This window comes from Lissotriton helveticus, chromosome 3_2, assembly GCF_964261635.1.
Source record: "Lissotriton helveticus chromosome 3_2, aLisHel1.1, whole genome shotgun sequence".
In the NCBI taxonomy this organism is placed as follows: Eukaryota; Metazoa; Chordata; class Amphibia; order Caudata; family Salamandridae; genus Lissotriton; species Lissotriton helveticus.
The window spans coordinates 486,077,732-486,093,618 of record NC_136062.1 but is presented as its reverse complement, the minus strand read 5'-3'; the positions used below and the strand labels follow the sequence as shown (position 1 = coordinate 486,093,618).

General features: G+C 45.3%; 2 protein-coding genes across 9 annotated transcripts in view; both read left to right on the top strand.

Moving 5' to 3' along the window:
* Positions 1-15,887, top strand: part of LRP4 (LDL receptor related protein 4) — a 356,895-nt gene that overhangs the window by 12,127 nt on the left and 328,881 nt on the right. The gene's annotated exons all lie outside the window — the stretch shown is intronic.
* Positions 589-4,046, top strand: LOC144826376 (uncharacterized). Its single transcript, XM_078684704.1, has 3 exons — positions 589-1,954; positions 2,021-2,644; positions 2,709-4,046. Exons 1-3 carry the CDS (start codon positions 1,881-1,883, stop codon positions 3,001-3,003), a joined length of 993 nt encoding a protein of 330 aa, XP_078540830.1. The 5' UTR covers positions 589-1,880; the 3' UTR covers positions 3,004-4,046.

Below are 15,887 nucleotides of genomic sequence, written 5' to 3'. Positions count from 1 at the left end.
GCTCTCATACCTTGCTCTAGAGGCAGAGAGTTCATGCACCTGTTGCAGTTCTCACGCCCTGCTCTAGAGGGAGAGAGTTCATGCACCTGTTGCCGCTCTCAAGCCCTGCTCTAGAGGCAGAGAGTTCATGCGCCTGTTGCAGCTCTCATACCTTGCTCCAGAGGCAGAGAGTTCATGCACCTGTTGCTGCTCTCACGCCCTGCTCTAGAGGCAGAGAGTTCATGCGCCTGTTGCAGCTCTCATGTCTTGCTCTAGAGGCAGAGTTCATGCACCTGTTGCAGCTCTCAGATCCTGCTCTAGAGGCAGAGAGTTCATGCACCTGTTGCCGCTCTCACTCCCTGCTCTAGAGGCAGAGAGTTCATGCACCTGTTGCCGCTCTCATGCCTTGCTCTAGAGGCAGAGAGTTCATGCACCTGTTGCAGCTCTCACGCCCTGCTCTAGAGGCAGAGAGTTCATGCACCTGTTGCCGCTCTCATGCCTTGCTCTAGAGGCAGAGAGTTCATGCACCTGTTTCTGCTCTCACGCCCTGCTCTAGAGGCAGAGAGTTCATGCACCTGTTGCAGCTCTCATGCCCTACTCTAGAGGCAGAGAGTTGATGCACCTGTCACAGCTCTCACCCCTCTGCTCTAGAGGCAGAGAGTTCATGCACCTGTTTCTGCTCTCACGCCCTGCTATAGAGGCAGAGAGTTCATGCACCTGTTGCAGCTCTCACGCCCTGCTCTAGAGGCAGAGAGTTCATGCACCTGTTGCAGCTCTCATGCCTTTCTCTAGAGGCAGAGTTCATGCACCTGTTGCAGCTCTCAAGCCTTGCTCTAGAGGCAGAGAGTTCATGCACCTGTTGCAGCTCTCATACCTTGCTCTAGAGGCAGAGAGTTCATGCACCTGTTGCTGCTCTCACGTCCTGCTCTAGAGGCAGAGAGTTCATGCACCTGTTGCAGCTCTCATACCTTGCTCTAGAGGCAGAGAGTTCATGCACCTGTTGCTGCTCTCACGCCCTGCTCTAGAGGCGGAGAGTTCATGCACCTGTTGCAGCTCTCATGCACCTGTCACAGCTTTCATGCAGCAGTGCCAGCCCTTCTGCATGGGGATTCGTGCTCCAGTGCCAGCCTCGGCACATGGGTTTGTGCTCCATTGCCAGCCCTTGGCACGGGGGTCATTCAGCAGTGCCTACCCTTGGCACAGGGGTTCACGCAGCGGTACCAGCCCTCGGCATGGGGGTTCACGCAGCGGTACCAGCCCTCGGCACGGGGGTTCATGCTCCAGTGCCAGCTCTGGACACGGGGTTTCATGCAGCAGTGGTAGCCTTGGGGCACTGGGGTTTATGCAGCCGTGCCAGCCCTCGGCACAGGAGTTCACGCAACAGTACCAGCACTTGGCACGGGGATTCACACAGCTGTGCCAGCCTTGGGGCACAGGGTTAATTCAGCAGTGCCAGCCCTCATCATGGGGGTTCATGCAGCGGTGCCAGCCCTCGTCACGGGGGTTCGTGCTCCAGTGCCAGCCCTCATCACGGGGGTTCATGCAGCGGTGCCAAGCCTCGTCACAGGGGTTCATGCAGCGGTGCCAGCCCTCGTCACGGGGGTTCAGGCAGCGGTGCCAAGCCTCGTCACGGGGGTTCATGCAGCGGTGCCAGCCCTCATCACGGGGGTACATGCAGCGGTGCCAGCCCTCGTCACGGGGGTACATGCAGCGGTGCCAGCCCTCGTCACGGGGGTTCATGCAGCGGTGCCAAGCCTCGTCACGGGGGTTCGTGCTCCAGTGCCAGCCCTCATCACGGGGGTTCATGCAGCGGTGCCAACCCTCGGCACGTGGGTTCGTGCTCCAGTGCCAGCCCTCGTCACGGGGTTCATGCTCCAGTGCCATCCCTCGTCACGGGGTTCATGCTCCAGTGCCAGCCATCGTCACGGGGGTTCATGCAGCGGTGCCAAGCCTCGTCACGGGGGTTCATGCAGCGGTGCCAAGCCTCGTCACGGGGGTTCATGCAGCGGTGCCAGCCCTCGTCACGGGGTTCATGCTCCAGTGCCATCCCTCGTCACGGGGTTCATGCTCCAGTGCCAGCCCTCGTCACGGGGGTTCATGCAGCGGTGCCAGCCCTCGTCACGGGGGTTCATGCAGCGGTGCCAGCCCTCGTCACGGGGGTTCATGCAGCGGTGCCAGCCCTCGTCACGGGGGTTCATGCAGCGGTGCCAGCCCTCGTCACGGGGGTTCATGCAGCGGTGCCAAGCCTCGTCACAGGGGTTCATGCAGCGGTGCCAAGCCTCGTCACGGGGGTCATGCTCCAGTGCCAGCCCTCGTCACGGGGGGTTCATGCAGGGGTGCCAGCCCTTGTCACGGGGGTTCGTGCTCCAGTGCCAACCCTCATCACGGGGGTTCATGCAGCGGTGCCAGCCCTCGTCACGGGGGTTCACGCAGCAGCACCAGCCCTCGCCATGGGGGATCACGCAGCAGTGCCAACCTTTGGGCACGGGGTTCATGCAGCCTTGCCAGCCCTCAGCACGGGGGTTCAAGCAGCGGTGCCAGCCTTCGTCACGGGGATACATGCAGCGCGCCAGCCCTCGTCACGGGGGTTCATGCAGCGGTGCCAGCCCTCGTCACGGGGGTTCATGCAGCGGTGCCAGCCCTCGTCACGGGGGTTCATGCAGCGGTGCCAGCCCTCGTCACGGGGGTTCATGCAGCGGTGCCAGCCCTCGTCACGGGGGTTCATGCAGCGGTGCCAAGCCTCGTCACGGGGGTTCATGCAGCGGTGCCAAGCCTCGTCACGGGGGTCATGCAGCGGTGCCAAGCCTCGTCACAGGGGTTCATGCAGCGGTGCCAGCCCTCGGCCCAGGGGTTCAGGCAGCGGTGTCAGCCCTCGTCACGTGGGTTCATGCAGCGGTGCCAGCCCTCGTCACGGGGGTTCATGCAGCGGTGCCAGCCATCGACATGGGGGTTCACTCAACAGTGCCACCCCTCTGCACTGTGGTTCACGCAGCAGTGCCTGCTCTCACACCATGGACTGTATGAGGCACATGGTCACGCACTGAGGAGGATGTACCTTACCTGTGTGTGTAGTAAAAGTGCCAGATGGGGGGGTCATTTCTGATGAAAGGCCACGTGACTCCCTTCGGTGAGTGATGTCTTGCGGTTCACTGATAGAATATCGATGGCAAAAACATCGGTGGTGAAAATATCGAGAGAAAACAAAATAGATAGTAAAAATATCAACTCCCTATACTTAAACAGGTAAGTACAAAAATATTGAATCAAAAATATCGAAGTTAAGAATATAGATGTAAAGACTATCGACTAAAACATATAAATAAAATGATATATGTTAAAAATATAAAATATTAATATTATCTTTAACAAAATAAATTACATTTAATACACATTTTAACTAAATATAAAAATTGAACTTAATTAAAAAAATATACACACAATCATTCACACATATACATATATTTACTTAAAAATAATTTATCAACTATTAGCTTTAATTTTTAAACTTTTAAATTATATAAAAATAAATTCTATTCATATATCAATAATTTTAAATAAAACAATTCTCTAATTAATTGAACCGTTAAACTATTAAAACAAAGTGCATTTCGCAACACAGTAAATACAACAGTAGGGTAAATGTTGGATAGCGAAACAATTCAATTTGCTATTCTAACTGTAATAAGTGCAACAGTAGGGAAACTGTTGGATAGTGGAAGGGTAAAAATTACTATTCCCACTCCAGTGAGTGCAACAGTAGGGAAAGTATTGGATAGCAGAAAAACAAACATTTCTAATACCATTTAAAAAATCTTTAAAATACAAAACAATATTTAAAAAAAAATATACAATTAAATCTATTAAACGTATAAAAAGAATACATATTATAATGTTAATTACATATAAAAAAACTACAAATATGATATAAAAATACATTTATAAACAATGTTTATTTAAAAGGAACAAATATTCACAAACAAATTATTTAAAACATAAATATATTTATTTTATTTCCTACCCTATAACACCACACCAATAAAAATATATCAACATTTAAGAAAAAAAAATATTTCCATAATTAACATAATTAATAATGAATTTAAAATATATTAATACAAAAAGATAATAAACATTCATTAAGTAAACATTTTTTAACACTGCAATATCCACAACACACACCTAAAATTAATTACACAATTACAACTACAAATGTTTAATAATTCATCAATAGAAAATAAACTACTTCCCACCCTTTCCCCATTTACACTTGTAAACACCACAATAGACACCTACAATTAATTACACAATTACCATAATTAATTGCTAATTTAAATTAACAACTAATAAATAATTCATCAATAAAAAAATTACTTTCCACCCTTCACACCATTTACACCTATAAATACCACAAAACACACCTAAAATTAATTACACAATTACCCTAATTAATTACTAATTAGTTAACTTAAATTAATTAACAACGAATTATTAAACCATGTATTAATACATTAATTTACACATTTGACACTATAACATCACAATTAAACAAATATTAATAAATACAAATTATTCAATACATTTTATATAATTATATTACGTCCCGCCCTATTCCCCTATAAACGCACAACCCGTTATTGGAACTAAAAACTAAATTTCAAATAAAAAAATAATAACTACTATAAAAAAATCAATAAAATGTATATACTTAAATTACTTCCCACCCTATTTCACTGTAAACTGACAACCCTGCTACTGAAGTAAAAACTCAAGATTTGATTACATTTTTTTTAATAACTACTATAAGTTATCAATAAAATGTATATAATTAAATTACTTCGGATGAATGACGTTACAACGCATACTTTACATCGCATGCCTTTACAACGCGGTATTTACAACGAATACCTTTACAACGCATAGTGCTTTGGGGCGCTGGATAGTGAATAGTTTAATTTACTATTCCAACTCCAGTCCCCGTGGACACTAGGGAAGGTGTTGGACAGTAAATTAAACGTATTCCCTATCCTAGAGCGCTCCCCCAGCGCAATGCGTTGTAATGGTTTGCGTTGTAAAAGTTGCGTCGTAAAGGCACTGCGTGGTAAAAGTTGCGTTGTAAAGGATGTTTCCCAATTACTTCCCACCCAATTCCCCTATAAACCCGCAACCTGCTTCAGAACTAAAAACGCAAAGTTTAAATAAAAAAATAGCTACTATATAAAAATCAATAACATTTATATAATTACATTACTTTCCACTCTATTCCCCTATAAACCCACAACCTGCTACAGAACTAAAAACGCGAAATTACATTTCAAAAAAAGTATTAACTACTAAAATGTTGACACATATAATAAAAATACAAGCAATTCTTATAAAAAAACATCACACACATATAAAATATATACTAAAATACATAACATTAGCAAAAAATCGATAGTTTTAACAACTATATTTTTACAAATGATATTAAACACTTCGATAATTTTTAAACCGATATTACTTACCTAAAATCGTTATTCATGACCACGAGGATTTTACTGTCAATATTCCTGACCCACGATATTTTTACCACAATATATGTGCAATTTGATATTTTTACCTCGATATTCTGTCTCTGCACCATGTCTTGCCACTGAGAGAGCTTACCACATTCTCACGGTGACTGATGGCGCTGCTGACGAGCGCTATCATGTGGGTGGGGGTACCATGTTACATTCTCTCAGTGAATGACGTATTTTAAGAGATACCGTGATACATTCCTTCAGTAAGTGATCTTGTATCTTAAGAAATAAATTCCCTCAGTGAGTGATGTTGTATCTTAAGAGATACAGTGATATATTCCCTCAGTGAGTGATATTATATCTTAAGATGTACAGAGATACATTCCCTCAGTGAGTGGTCTTGTATTTTAAGAGATAGAGTGATACATTCCCCCACTGAGTTATCTTGTATTTTAAAAGATAGTGAAACATTCCCTCAGGGAGGGATATTGTATCTTAAGAGATAGAGTGATACATTCCCTCAGTGAGCGATGTTATATCTTAAGAGATGCAACGATACATTCCCTCAGTGAGCGGTTATATCTTAAGAGATAGAGTGATACATTCCCTCAGTGAGCGATGTTATATCTTAAGAGATAGAGTGATACATTCCCTCAGTGAGCGATGTTATATCTTAAGAGATAGAGTGATACATTCCCTCAGTGAGCGATGTTATATCTTAAGAGATAGAGTGATACATTCCCTCAGTGAGTGATATTATATCTCAAGAGGTACAGAGATACATTCCCACAGTGAGTGATGTTATATCTTAAGAGATACAGACATACATTCCCTCAGTGAGCGTTGTTATATCTTAAGAGATGCAACGATACATTCCCTCAGTGAGTGATATTATATCTCAAGAGGTACAGAGATACATTCCCACAGTGAGTGATGTTATATCTTAAGAGATACAGACATACATTCCCTCAGTGAGCGTTGTTATATCTTAAGAGATGCAACGATACATTCCCTCAGTGAGTGATATTATATCTCAAGAGGTACAGAGATACATACCCACAGTGAGTGATGTTATATCTTAAGAGATACAGTGATTCATTCCCTCGGTGAGCGATATTATATCTCAAGAGGTACAGAGATACATTCCCTCAGTGAGTGATGTTATATCTTAAGGGGTACAGAGATACATTCCCTCAGTGAGTGATGTTATATCTCAAGAGATAGAGTGATACATTCCCTCAGTGAGTGATGTTGTATCTTAAGAGATACAGTGATATATTCCCTCAGTGAGTGATATTATATCTTAAGATGTACAGAGATACATTCCCTCAGTGAGTGGTCTTGTATTTTAAGAGATAGAGTGATACATTCCCCCACTGAGTTATCTTGTATTTTAAAAGATAGTGAAACATTCCCTCAGGGAGGGATATTGTATCTTAAGAGATACAGCGATACATTCCCTCAGTGAGCGATGTTATATCTTAAGAGATAGAGTGATACATTCCCTCAGTGAGCGATGTTATATCTTAAGAGATGCCACGATACATTCCCTCAGTGAGCGATGTTATATCTTAAGAGATAGAGTGATACATTCCCTCAGTGAGCGATGTTATATCTTAAGAGATAGAGTGATACATTCCCTCAGTGAGCGATGTTATATCTTAAGAGATAGAGTGATACATTCCCTCAGTGAGTGATATTATATCTCAAGAGGTACAGAGATACATTCCCTCAGTGAGTGATGTTATATCTTAAGAGATACAGTGATACATTCCCACAGTGAGTGATGTTATATCTTAAGGGGTACAGGGATACATTCCCTCAGTGAGTGATGTTATATCTTAAGGGGTACAGTGATTCATTCCCTCAGTGAGTGATGTTATATCTTAAGAGATAGAGAGATACATTCCCACAGTGAGTGATATTATATCTCAAGAGATGCAATGATACATTCCCTCAGTGAGTGATGTTATATCTCAAGAGATACAGTGATACATTCCCTTAGTGAGTGATGTTATATCTTAAGGGGTACAGTGATTCATTCCCTCAGTGAGTGATGTTATATCTTAAGAGATAGAGAGATACATTCCCACAGTGAGTGATATTATATCTTAAGATGTACAGAGATACATTCCCTCAGTGAGTGATGTTATATCTTAAGGGGTACAGTGATTCATTCCCTCAGTGAGTGATGTTATATCTTAAGAGATAGAGAGATACATTCCCACAGTGAGTGATATTATATCTCAAGAGGTAGAGTGATACATTCCCACAGTGAGTGATATTATATCTTAAGAGATGCAACGATACATTCCCTCAGTGAGCGATGTTATATCTTAAGAGATACAGTGATACATTTCCACAGTGAGTGATGTTATATCTTAAGAGATAGAGAGATACATTCCCTCAGTGAGTGATGTTATATCTTAAGAGATAGAGAGATACATTCCCTCAGTGAGTGATGTTATATCTTAAGAGATAGAGTGATACATTCCCTCAGTGAGTGATGTTATATCTTAAGAGATAGAGAGATACATTCCCTCAGTGAGTGATGTTATATCTTAAGAGATAGAGAGATACATTCCCTCAGTGAGCGATGTTATATCTTAAGAGATGCAACGATACATTCCCTCAGTGAGCGGTTATATCTTAAGAGATAGAGTGATACATTCCCTCAGTGAGCGATGTTATATCTTAAGAGATAGAGTGATACATTCCCTCAGTGAGCGATGTTATATCTTAAGAGATAGAGTGATACATTCCCTCAGTGAGCGATGTTATATCTTAAGAGATAGAGTGATACATTCCCTCAGTGAGTGATATTATATCTCAAGAGGTACAGAGATACATTCCCACAGTGAGTGATGTTATATCTTAAGAGATACAGTGATTCATTCCCTCGGTGAGCGATATTATATCTCAAGAGGTACAGAGATACATTCCCTCAGTGAGTGATGTTATATCTTAAGGGGTACAGAGATATAACATCACTCACTGAGGGAATGTATCTCTGTACCCCTTAAGATATAACATCACTCACTGAGGGAATGTATCTCAAGAGATAGAGTGATACATTCCCTCAGTGAGTGATGTTGTATCTTAAGAGATACAGTGATATATTCCCTCAGTGAGTGATATTATATCTTAAGATGTACAGAGATACATTCCCTCAGTGAGTGGTCTTGTATTTTAAGAGATAGAGTGATACATTCCCCCACTGAGTTATCTTGTATTTTAAAAGATAGTGAAACATTCCCTCAGGGAGGGATATTGTATCTTAAGAGATACAGCGATACATTCCCTCAGTGAGCGATGTTATATCTTAAGAGATAGAGTGATACATTCCCTCAGTGAGCGATGTTATATCTTAAGAGATGCCACGATACATTCCCTCAGTGAGCGATGTTATATCTTAAGAGATAGAGTGATACATTCCCTCAGTGAGCGATGTTATATCTTAAGAGATAGAGTGATACATTCCCTCAGTGAGCGATGTTATATCTTAAGAGATAGAGTGATACATTCCCTCAGTGAGCGATGTTATATCTTAAGAGATAGAGTGATACATTCCCTCAGTGAGTGATATTATATCTCAAGAGGTACAGAGATACATTCCCTCAGTGAGTGATGTTATATCTTAAGAGATGCAACGATACATTCCCTCAGTGAGTGATATTATATCTCAAGAGGTACAGAGATACATTCCCACAGTGAGTGATGTTATATCTTAAGAGATACAGTGATTCATTCCCTCGGTGAGCGATATTATATCTCAAGAGGTACAGAGATACATTCCCTCAGTGAGCGATGTTATATCTTAAGAGATGCAACGATACATTCCCTCAGTGAGCGATGTTATATCTTAAGAGATAGAGTGATACATTCCCTCAGTGAGCGATGTTATATCTTAAGAGATGCAACGATACATTCCCTCAGTGAGTGATATTATATCTCAAGAGGTACAGAGATACATTCCCACAGTGAGTGATGTTATATCTTAAGGGGTACAGAGATACATTCCCTCAGTGAGTGATGTTATATCTTAAGTGATACAGTGATACATTCCCTCAGTGAGTGATGTTATATCTTAAGGGGTACAGAGATACATTCCCTCAGTGAGTGATGTTATATCTTAAGGGGTACAGTGATACATTCCCTCAGTGAGTGATGTTATATCTTAAGGGGTACAGAGATACATTCCCTCAGTGAGTGATGTTATATCTTTAGTGATACAGTGATACATTCCCTCAGTGAGTGATGTTATATCTTAAGGGGTACAGAGATACATTCCCTCAGTGAGTGATGTTATATCTTAAGTGATACAGTGATACATTCCCTCAGTGAGTGATGTTATATCTTAAGGGGTACAGAGATACATTCCCTCAGTGAGTGATGTTATATCTTAAGGGGTACAGAGATACATTCCCTCAGTGAGTGATGTTGTATCTTAAGAGGTACAGTGATACATTCCCTCAGTGAGTGATGTTATATCTCAAGAGGTACAGAGATACATTCCCTCGGTGAGTGATGTTATATCTTAAGAGATACAGTGATTCATTCCCTCGGTGAGTGATGTTATATCTTAAGTGATAGAGTGATACATTCCCTCAGTGAGTGATGTTATATCTTAAGTGATACAGTGATACATTCCCTCAGTGAGTGATGTTATATCTTAAGGGGTACAGTGATACATTCCCTCAGTGAGTGATGTTGTATCTTAAGAGGTACAGGGATACATTCCCTCAGTGAGTGATGTTATATCTTAAGGGGTACAGTGATTCATTCCCTCAGTGAGTGATGTTATATCTTAAGAGATAGAGAGATACATTCCCACAGTGAGTGATATTATATCTCAAGAGATGCAATGATACATTCCCTCAGTGAGTGATGTTATATCTCAAGAGATACAGAGATACATTCCCACAGTGAGTGATGTTATATCTTAAGAGATACAGTGATACATTCCCTCAGTGAGTGATGTTATATCTTAAGGGGTACAGTGATACATTCCCTCAGTGAGTGATGTTGTATCTTAAGAGGTACAGGGATACATTCCCTCAGTGAGTGATGTTATATCTTAAGGGGTACAGTGATTCATTCCCTCAGTGAGTGATGTTATATCTTAAGAGATAGAGAGATACATTCCCACAGTGAGTGATATTATATCTCAAGAGATGCAATGATACATTCCCTCAGTGAGTGATGTTATATCTCAAGAGATACAGTGATACATTCCCACAGTGAGTGATGTTATATCTTAAGAGATACAGTGATACATTCCCTCAGTGAGTGATGTTATATCTTAAGGGGTACAGTGATACATTCCCTCAGTGAGTGATGTTATATCTTAAGGGGTACAGTGATTCATTCCCTCAGTGAGTGATGTTATATCTTAAGGGGTACAGTGATTCATTCCCTCAGTGAGTGATGTTATATCTTAAGAGATAGAGAGATACATTCCCACAGTGAGTGATATTATATCTCAAGAGGTAGAGTGATACATTCCCACAGTGAGTGATATTATATCTCAAGAGGTAGAGTGATTCATTCCCACAGTGAGTGATATTATATCTCAAGAGGTAGAGTGATACATTCCCACAGTGAGTGATATTATATCTTAAGAGATGCAACGATACATTCCCTCAGTGAGCGATGTTATATCTTAAGAGATACAGTGATACATTTCCACAGTGAGTGATGTTATATCTTAAGAGATAGAGAGATACATTCCCTCAGTGAGTGATGTTATATCTTAAGAGATAGAGAGATACATTCCCTCAGTGAGTGATGTTATATCTTAAGAGATAGAGTGATACATTCCCTCAGTGAGTGATGTTATATCTTAAGAGATAGAGAGATACATTCCCTCAGTGAGTGATGTTATATCTTAAGAGATAGAGAGATACATTCCCACAGTGAGTGATATTATATCTCAAGAGGTAGAGTGATACATTCCCACAGTGAGTGATATTATATCTTAAGAGATACAGTGATACATTCCCACAGTGAGTGATGTTATATCTTAAGAGATACAGTGATACATTTCCACAGTGAGTGATGTTATATCTTAAGAGATAGAGAGATACATTCCCTCAGTGAGTGATGTTATATCTTAAGAGATAGAGAGATACATTCCCTCAGTGAGTGATGTTATATCTTAAGAGATAGAGTGATACATTCCCTCAGTGAGTGATGTTATATCTTAAGAGATGCAATGATACATTCCCTCAGTGAGTGATGTTGTATTTTAAGTGATAGTGATACATTCCCTCAGTGAGTGATATTATATCTTAAGAGATACAGTGATACATTTCCACAGTGAGTGATGTTATATCTTAAGAGATAGAGAGATACATTCCCTCAGTGAGTGATGTTATATCTTAAGAGATAGAGAGATACATTCCCTCAGTGAGTGATGTTATATCTTAAGAGATAGAGTGATACATTCCCTCAGTGAGTGATGTTATATCTTAAGAGATAGAGAGATACATTCCCTCAGTGAGTGATATTATATCTCAAGAGGTAGAGTGATACATTCCCACAGTGAGTGATGTTATATCTTAAGAGATACAGTGATACATTTCCACAGTGAGTGATGTTATATCTTAAGAGATAGAGAGATACATTCCCTCAGTGAGTGGTGTTATATCTTAAGAGATCGAGAGATACATTCCCTCAGTGAGTGATGTTATATCTTAAGAGATAGAGTGATACATTCCCTCAGTGAGTGATGTTATATCTTAAGAGATGCAATGATACATTCCCTCAGTGAGTGATGTATTTTAAGTGATAGTGATACATTCCCTCAGTGAGTGATATTATATCTTAAGAGGTACAGAGATACATTCCCTCAGTGAGTGCTGTTGTATCTTAAGAGGTACAGAGATACATTCCCTCAGTGAGTGATGTTACATCTTAAGAGATAGAGGGGTACTCTCCTTCAGTGAGTGATCCTGTATCTTCAGTTGTGTTGTATTTTAAGATACGACGATGGATTCCCTCGGGGGGGGGGCGGGGGGGGGAGATGTTCCCAGAGCAGCCGCCTCACAGCCCCCAGTGATGTGGTCTTGGGGTGAAGTAAGTGTGTCATCTGAACAAACTAGCGGCGCCTAGAAGCGTTTCGCTTGACACGAGCACTACACTACAGCCTGTCTGCATTGGTAAATATGACGGGGGGTTTCTGGTGGACACTATAGGTGACTGACGGGGGGGGGGAGCATACCCAGACACGCTGTCCCTGGGATCAGCTTTCACACCAGTCCTGGCGCGCTCTTGGCCGTTTTTAGGCGCCATAAAGCGCCTTGGCGCCCCCTGGTCTCCTCGGCGCCTCCTCGTAGACTCGCCGTCGTCAACTTGCTTCAGTCGGATTCTTGCTCCAGCGCCTTCGAACTTCGTACATTTGATTAGACGCTTTGGAATTGCGAGACATTAGGTAATACTGCTGTAAACATCTTGGCTGGTGTCGCACTTTTAAAGTGAGTTTCTTTTCTTTTAATGTGAGTTTCGTTTCTTTTTATGTGAGTTTCTTTTAATGTGTTTTCTTTTCTATTTTAATGTGAGTTTCTTTTGTTATTCTGGCACACACCGGCTTTATCTATGTTGTTAAATTGTATTGTCCATTTGATGTTTTGTGATTTTAGGTTTGTGGTATTGGAATACACTACTCTGATTTACTGTTAGGATTTTCCTGGAATACTTCCGCCCTGGCGTGGTGGACACTACAGCTCTGCACTTCCTGTCCGGGGTCTGGGTGTGGGGCCCGAATGTACTTTACACAGCCCTGGGCTCTGGTGCCTGGGGGTTGTACACACAGCTCCTCTGACCCTGGGGCCCGGATGTACTTTACACAGCACTGGGCTCCGGTGCTCGTGCCTAGCTGCAGTACACACAGCTCCTCTGCCCCTGGGGCCCGGATGTACTTTACGCAGCCCTGGGCTCAGGTGCCTGTGCCTCGCTGCAGTACACACAGCTCCGCTGACCCTGGGGCCCGGATGTACTTTACACAGCCCTGGGCTCAGGTGCTGGTGCCTAGCTGCAGTACACACAGCTCCTCTGACCCTGGGACCCGGATGTACTTTACACAGCCCTGGGCTCTGGTGCCTGGCTGCAGTACACACAGCTCCTCTGACCCTGGGGCCCGGATGTACTATACACAGCCCTGGGCTCAGGTGCTGGTGCCTAGCTGCAGTACACACAGCTCCTCTGACCCTGGGGCCCGGATGTACTTTACACAGCCCTGGGCTCAGGTGCTGGTGCCTAGCTGCAGTACACACAGCTCCTCTGACCCTGGGGCCCGGATGTACTTTACGCAGCCCAGAGCTCCGGTGCTGGTGCCTAGCTGCAGTACACACAGCTCCTCTGACCCTGGGGCCCGGATGTACTTTACACAGCCCTGGGCTCCGGTGCTTGTGCCTAGCTGCAGTACACACAGCTCCTCTGCCCCTGGGGCCCGGATGTACTTTACACAGCACTGGGCTCCGGTGCTCGTGCCTAGCTGCAGTACACACAGCTCCTCTGACCCTGGGGCCCGGATGTACTTTACACAGCCCTGGGCTCAGGTGCTGGTGCCTAGCTGCAGTACACACAGCTCCTCTGACCCTGGGGCCCGGATGTACTTTACACAGCCCTGGGCTCAGGTGCTGGTGCCTAGCTGCAGTACACACAGCTCCTCTGACCCTGGGGCCCGGATGTACTTTACGCAGCCCAGAGCTCCGGTGCTGGTGCCTAGCTGCAGTACACACAGCTCCTCTGACCCTGGGGCCCGGATGTACTTTACACAGCCCTGGGCTCCGGTGCTTGTGCCTAGCTGCAGTACACACAGCTCCTCTGCCCCTGGGGCCCGGATGTACTTTACTCAGCCGGGGGCTCCGGTGCTGGTGCCTAGCTGCAGTACACACAGCTCCTCTGCCCCGGGGCCCGGATGTACTTTACACAGCCCAGGGCTCCGGTGCTGGTGCCTGGCTGCAGTACACACAGCTCCTCTGCCCCTGGGGCCTGGATGTACTTTACACAGCCCAGGGCTCCGGTGCTCGTGCCTAGCTGCAGTACACACAGCTCCTCCGACCCTGGGGCCCGGATGTACTTTACACAGCCCAGGGCTCCGGTGCTCGTGCCTAGCTGCAGTACACACAGCTCCTCTGACCCTGGGGCCCGGATGTACTTTACACAGCCCTGGGCTCCGGTGCTTGTGCCTAGCTGCAGTACACACAGCTCCTCTGCCCCTGGGGCCCGGATGTACTTTACACAGCACTGGGCTCCGGTGCTCGTGCCTAGCTGCAGTACACACAGCTCCTCTGCCCCTGGGGCCCGGATGTACTTTACGCAGCCCTGGGCTCAGGTGCTGGTGCCTAGCTGCAGTACACACAGCTCCTCTGCCCCTGGGGCCCGGATGTACTTTACACAGCCCTGGGCTCAGGTGCTGGTACCTGGGGGTTGTACACACAGCTCCTCTGCCCCTGGGGCCCGGATGTACTTTACACAGCCCAGGGCTCCGGTGCTGGTGCCTCGCTGCAGTACACACAGCTCCTCTGCCCCTGGGGCCCGGATGTACTTTACACAGCCCTGGGCTCTGGTGCTGGTACCTGGGGGTTGTACACACAGCTCCTCTGACCCTGGGGCCCGGATGTACTTTACACAGCCCTGGGCTCTGGTGCTGGTACCTGGGCGTTGTACACACAGCTCCTCTGCCCCTGGGGCCCGGATGTACTTTACACAGCCCTGGGCTCAGGTGCTGGTGCCTGGGGGTTGTACACACAGCTCCTCTGCCCCTGGGGCCCGGATGTACTTTACACAGCCCTGGGCTCAGGTGCTGGTACCTGGGGGTTGTACACACAGCTCCTCTGCCCCTGGGGCCCGGATGTACTTTACACAGCCGGGGGCTCCGGTGCTTGTGCCTGGGGGTTGTACACACAGCTCCTCTGCCCCTGGGGCCCGGATGCACTTTACACAGCCCTGGGCTCAGGTGCTGGTGCCTAGCTGCAGTACACACAGCTCCTCTGACCCTGGGGCCCGGATGTACTTTACGCAGCCCTGGGCTCAGGTGCTGGTGCCTAGCTGCAGTACACACAGCTCCTCTGACCCTGGGGCCCGGATGTACTTTACACAGCCCTGGGCTCTGGTGCCTGGCTGCAGTACACACAGCTCCTCTGACCCTGGGGCCCGGATGTACTTTACACAGCCCTGGGCTCAGGTGCTGGTGCCTAGCTGCAGTACACACAGCTCCTCTGACCCTGGGGCCCGGATGTACTTTACACAGCCCTGGGCTCAGGTGCTGGTGCCTAGCTGCAGTACACACAGCTCCTCTGACCCTGGGGCCCGGATGTACTTTACGCAGCCCAGAGCTCCGGTGCTGGTGCCTAGCTGCAGTACACACAGCTCCTCTGACCCTGGGGCCCGGATGTACTTTAC

Coding starts and splice junctions, on each gene's coding strand:
- LOC144826376 (XM_078684704.1), top strand. CDS start 1,881: ATGCTCCAGTGCCAGCCATCGTCACGGGGGTTCATGCAGCGGTGCCAA. Junction 1,955..2,020: donor TCACGGGGGTTCATGCAGCG/GTGCCAAGCCTC, acceptor TTCATGCTCCAG/TGCCATCCCTCGTCACGGGG. Junction 2,645..2,708: donor TCACGGGGGTTCATGCAGCG/GTGCCAGCCCTC, acceptor GGGTTCATGCAG/CGGTGCCAAGCCTCGTCACG.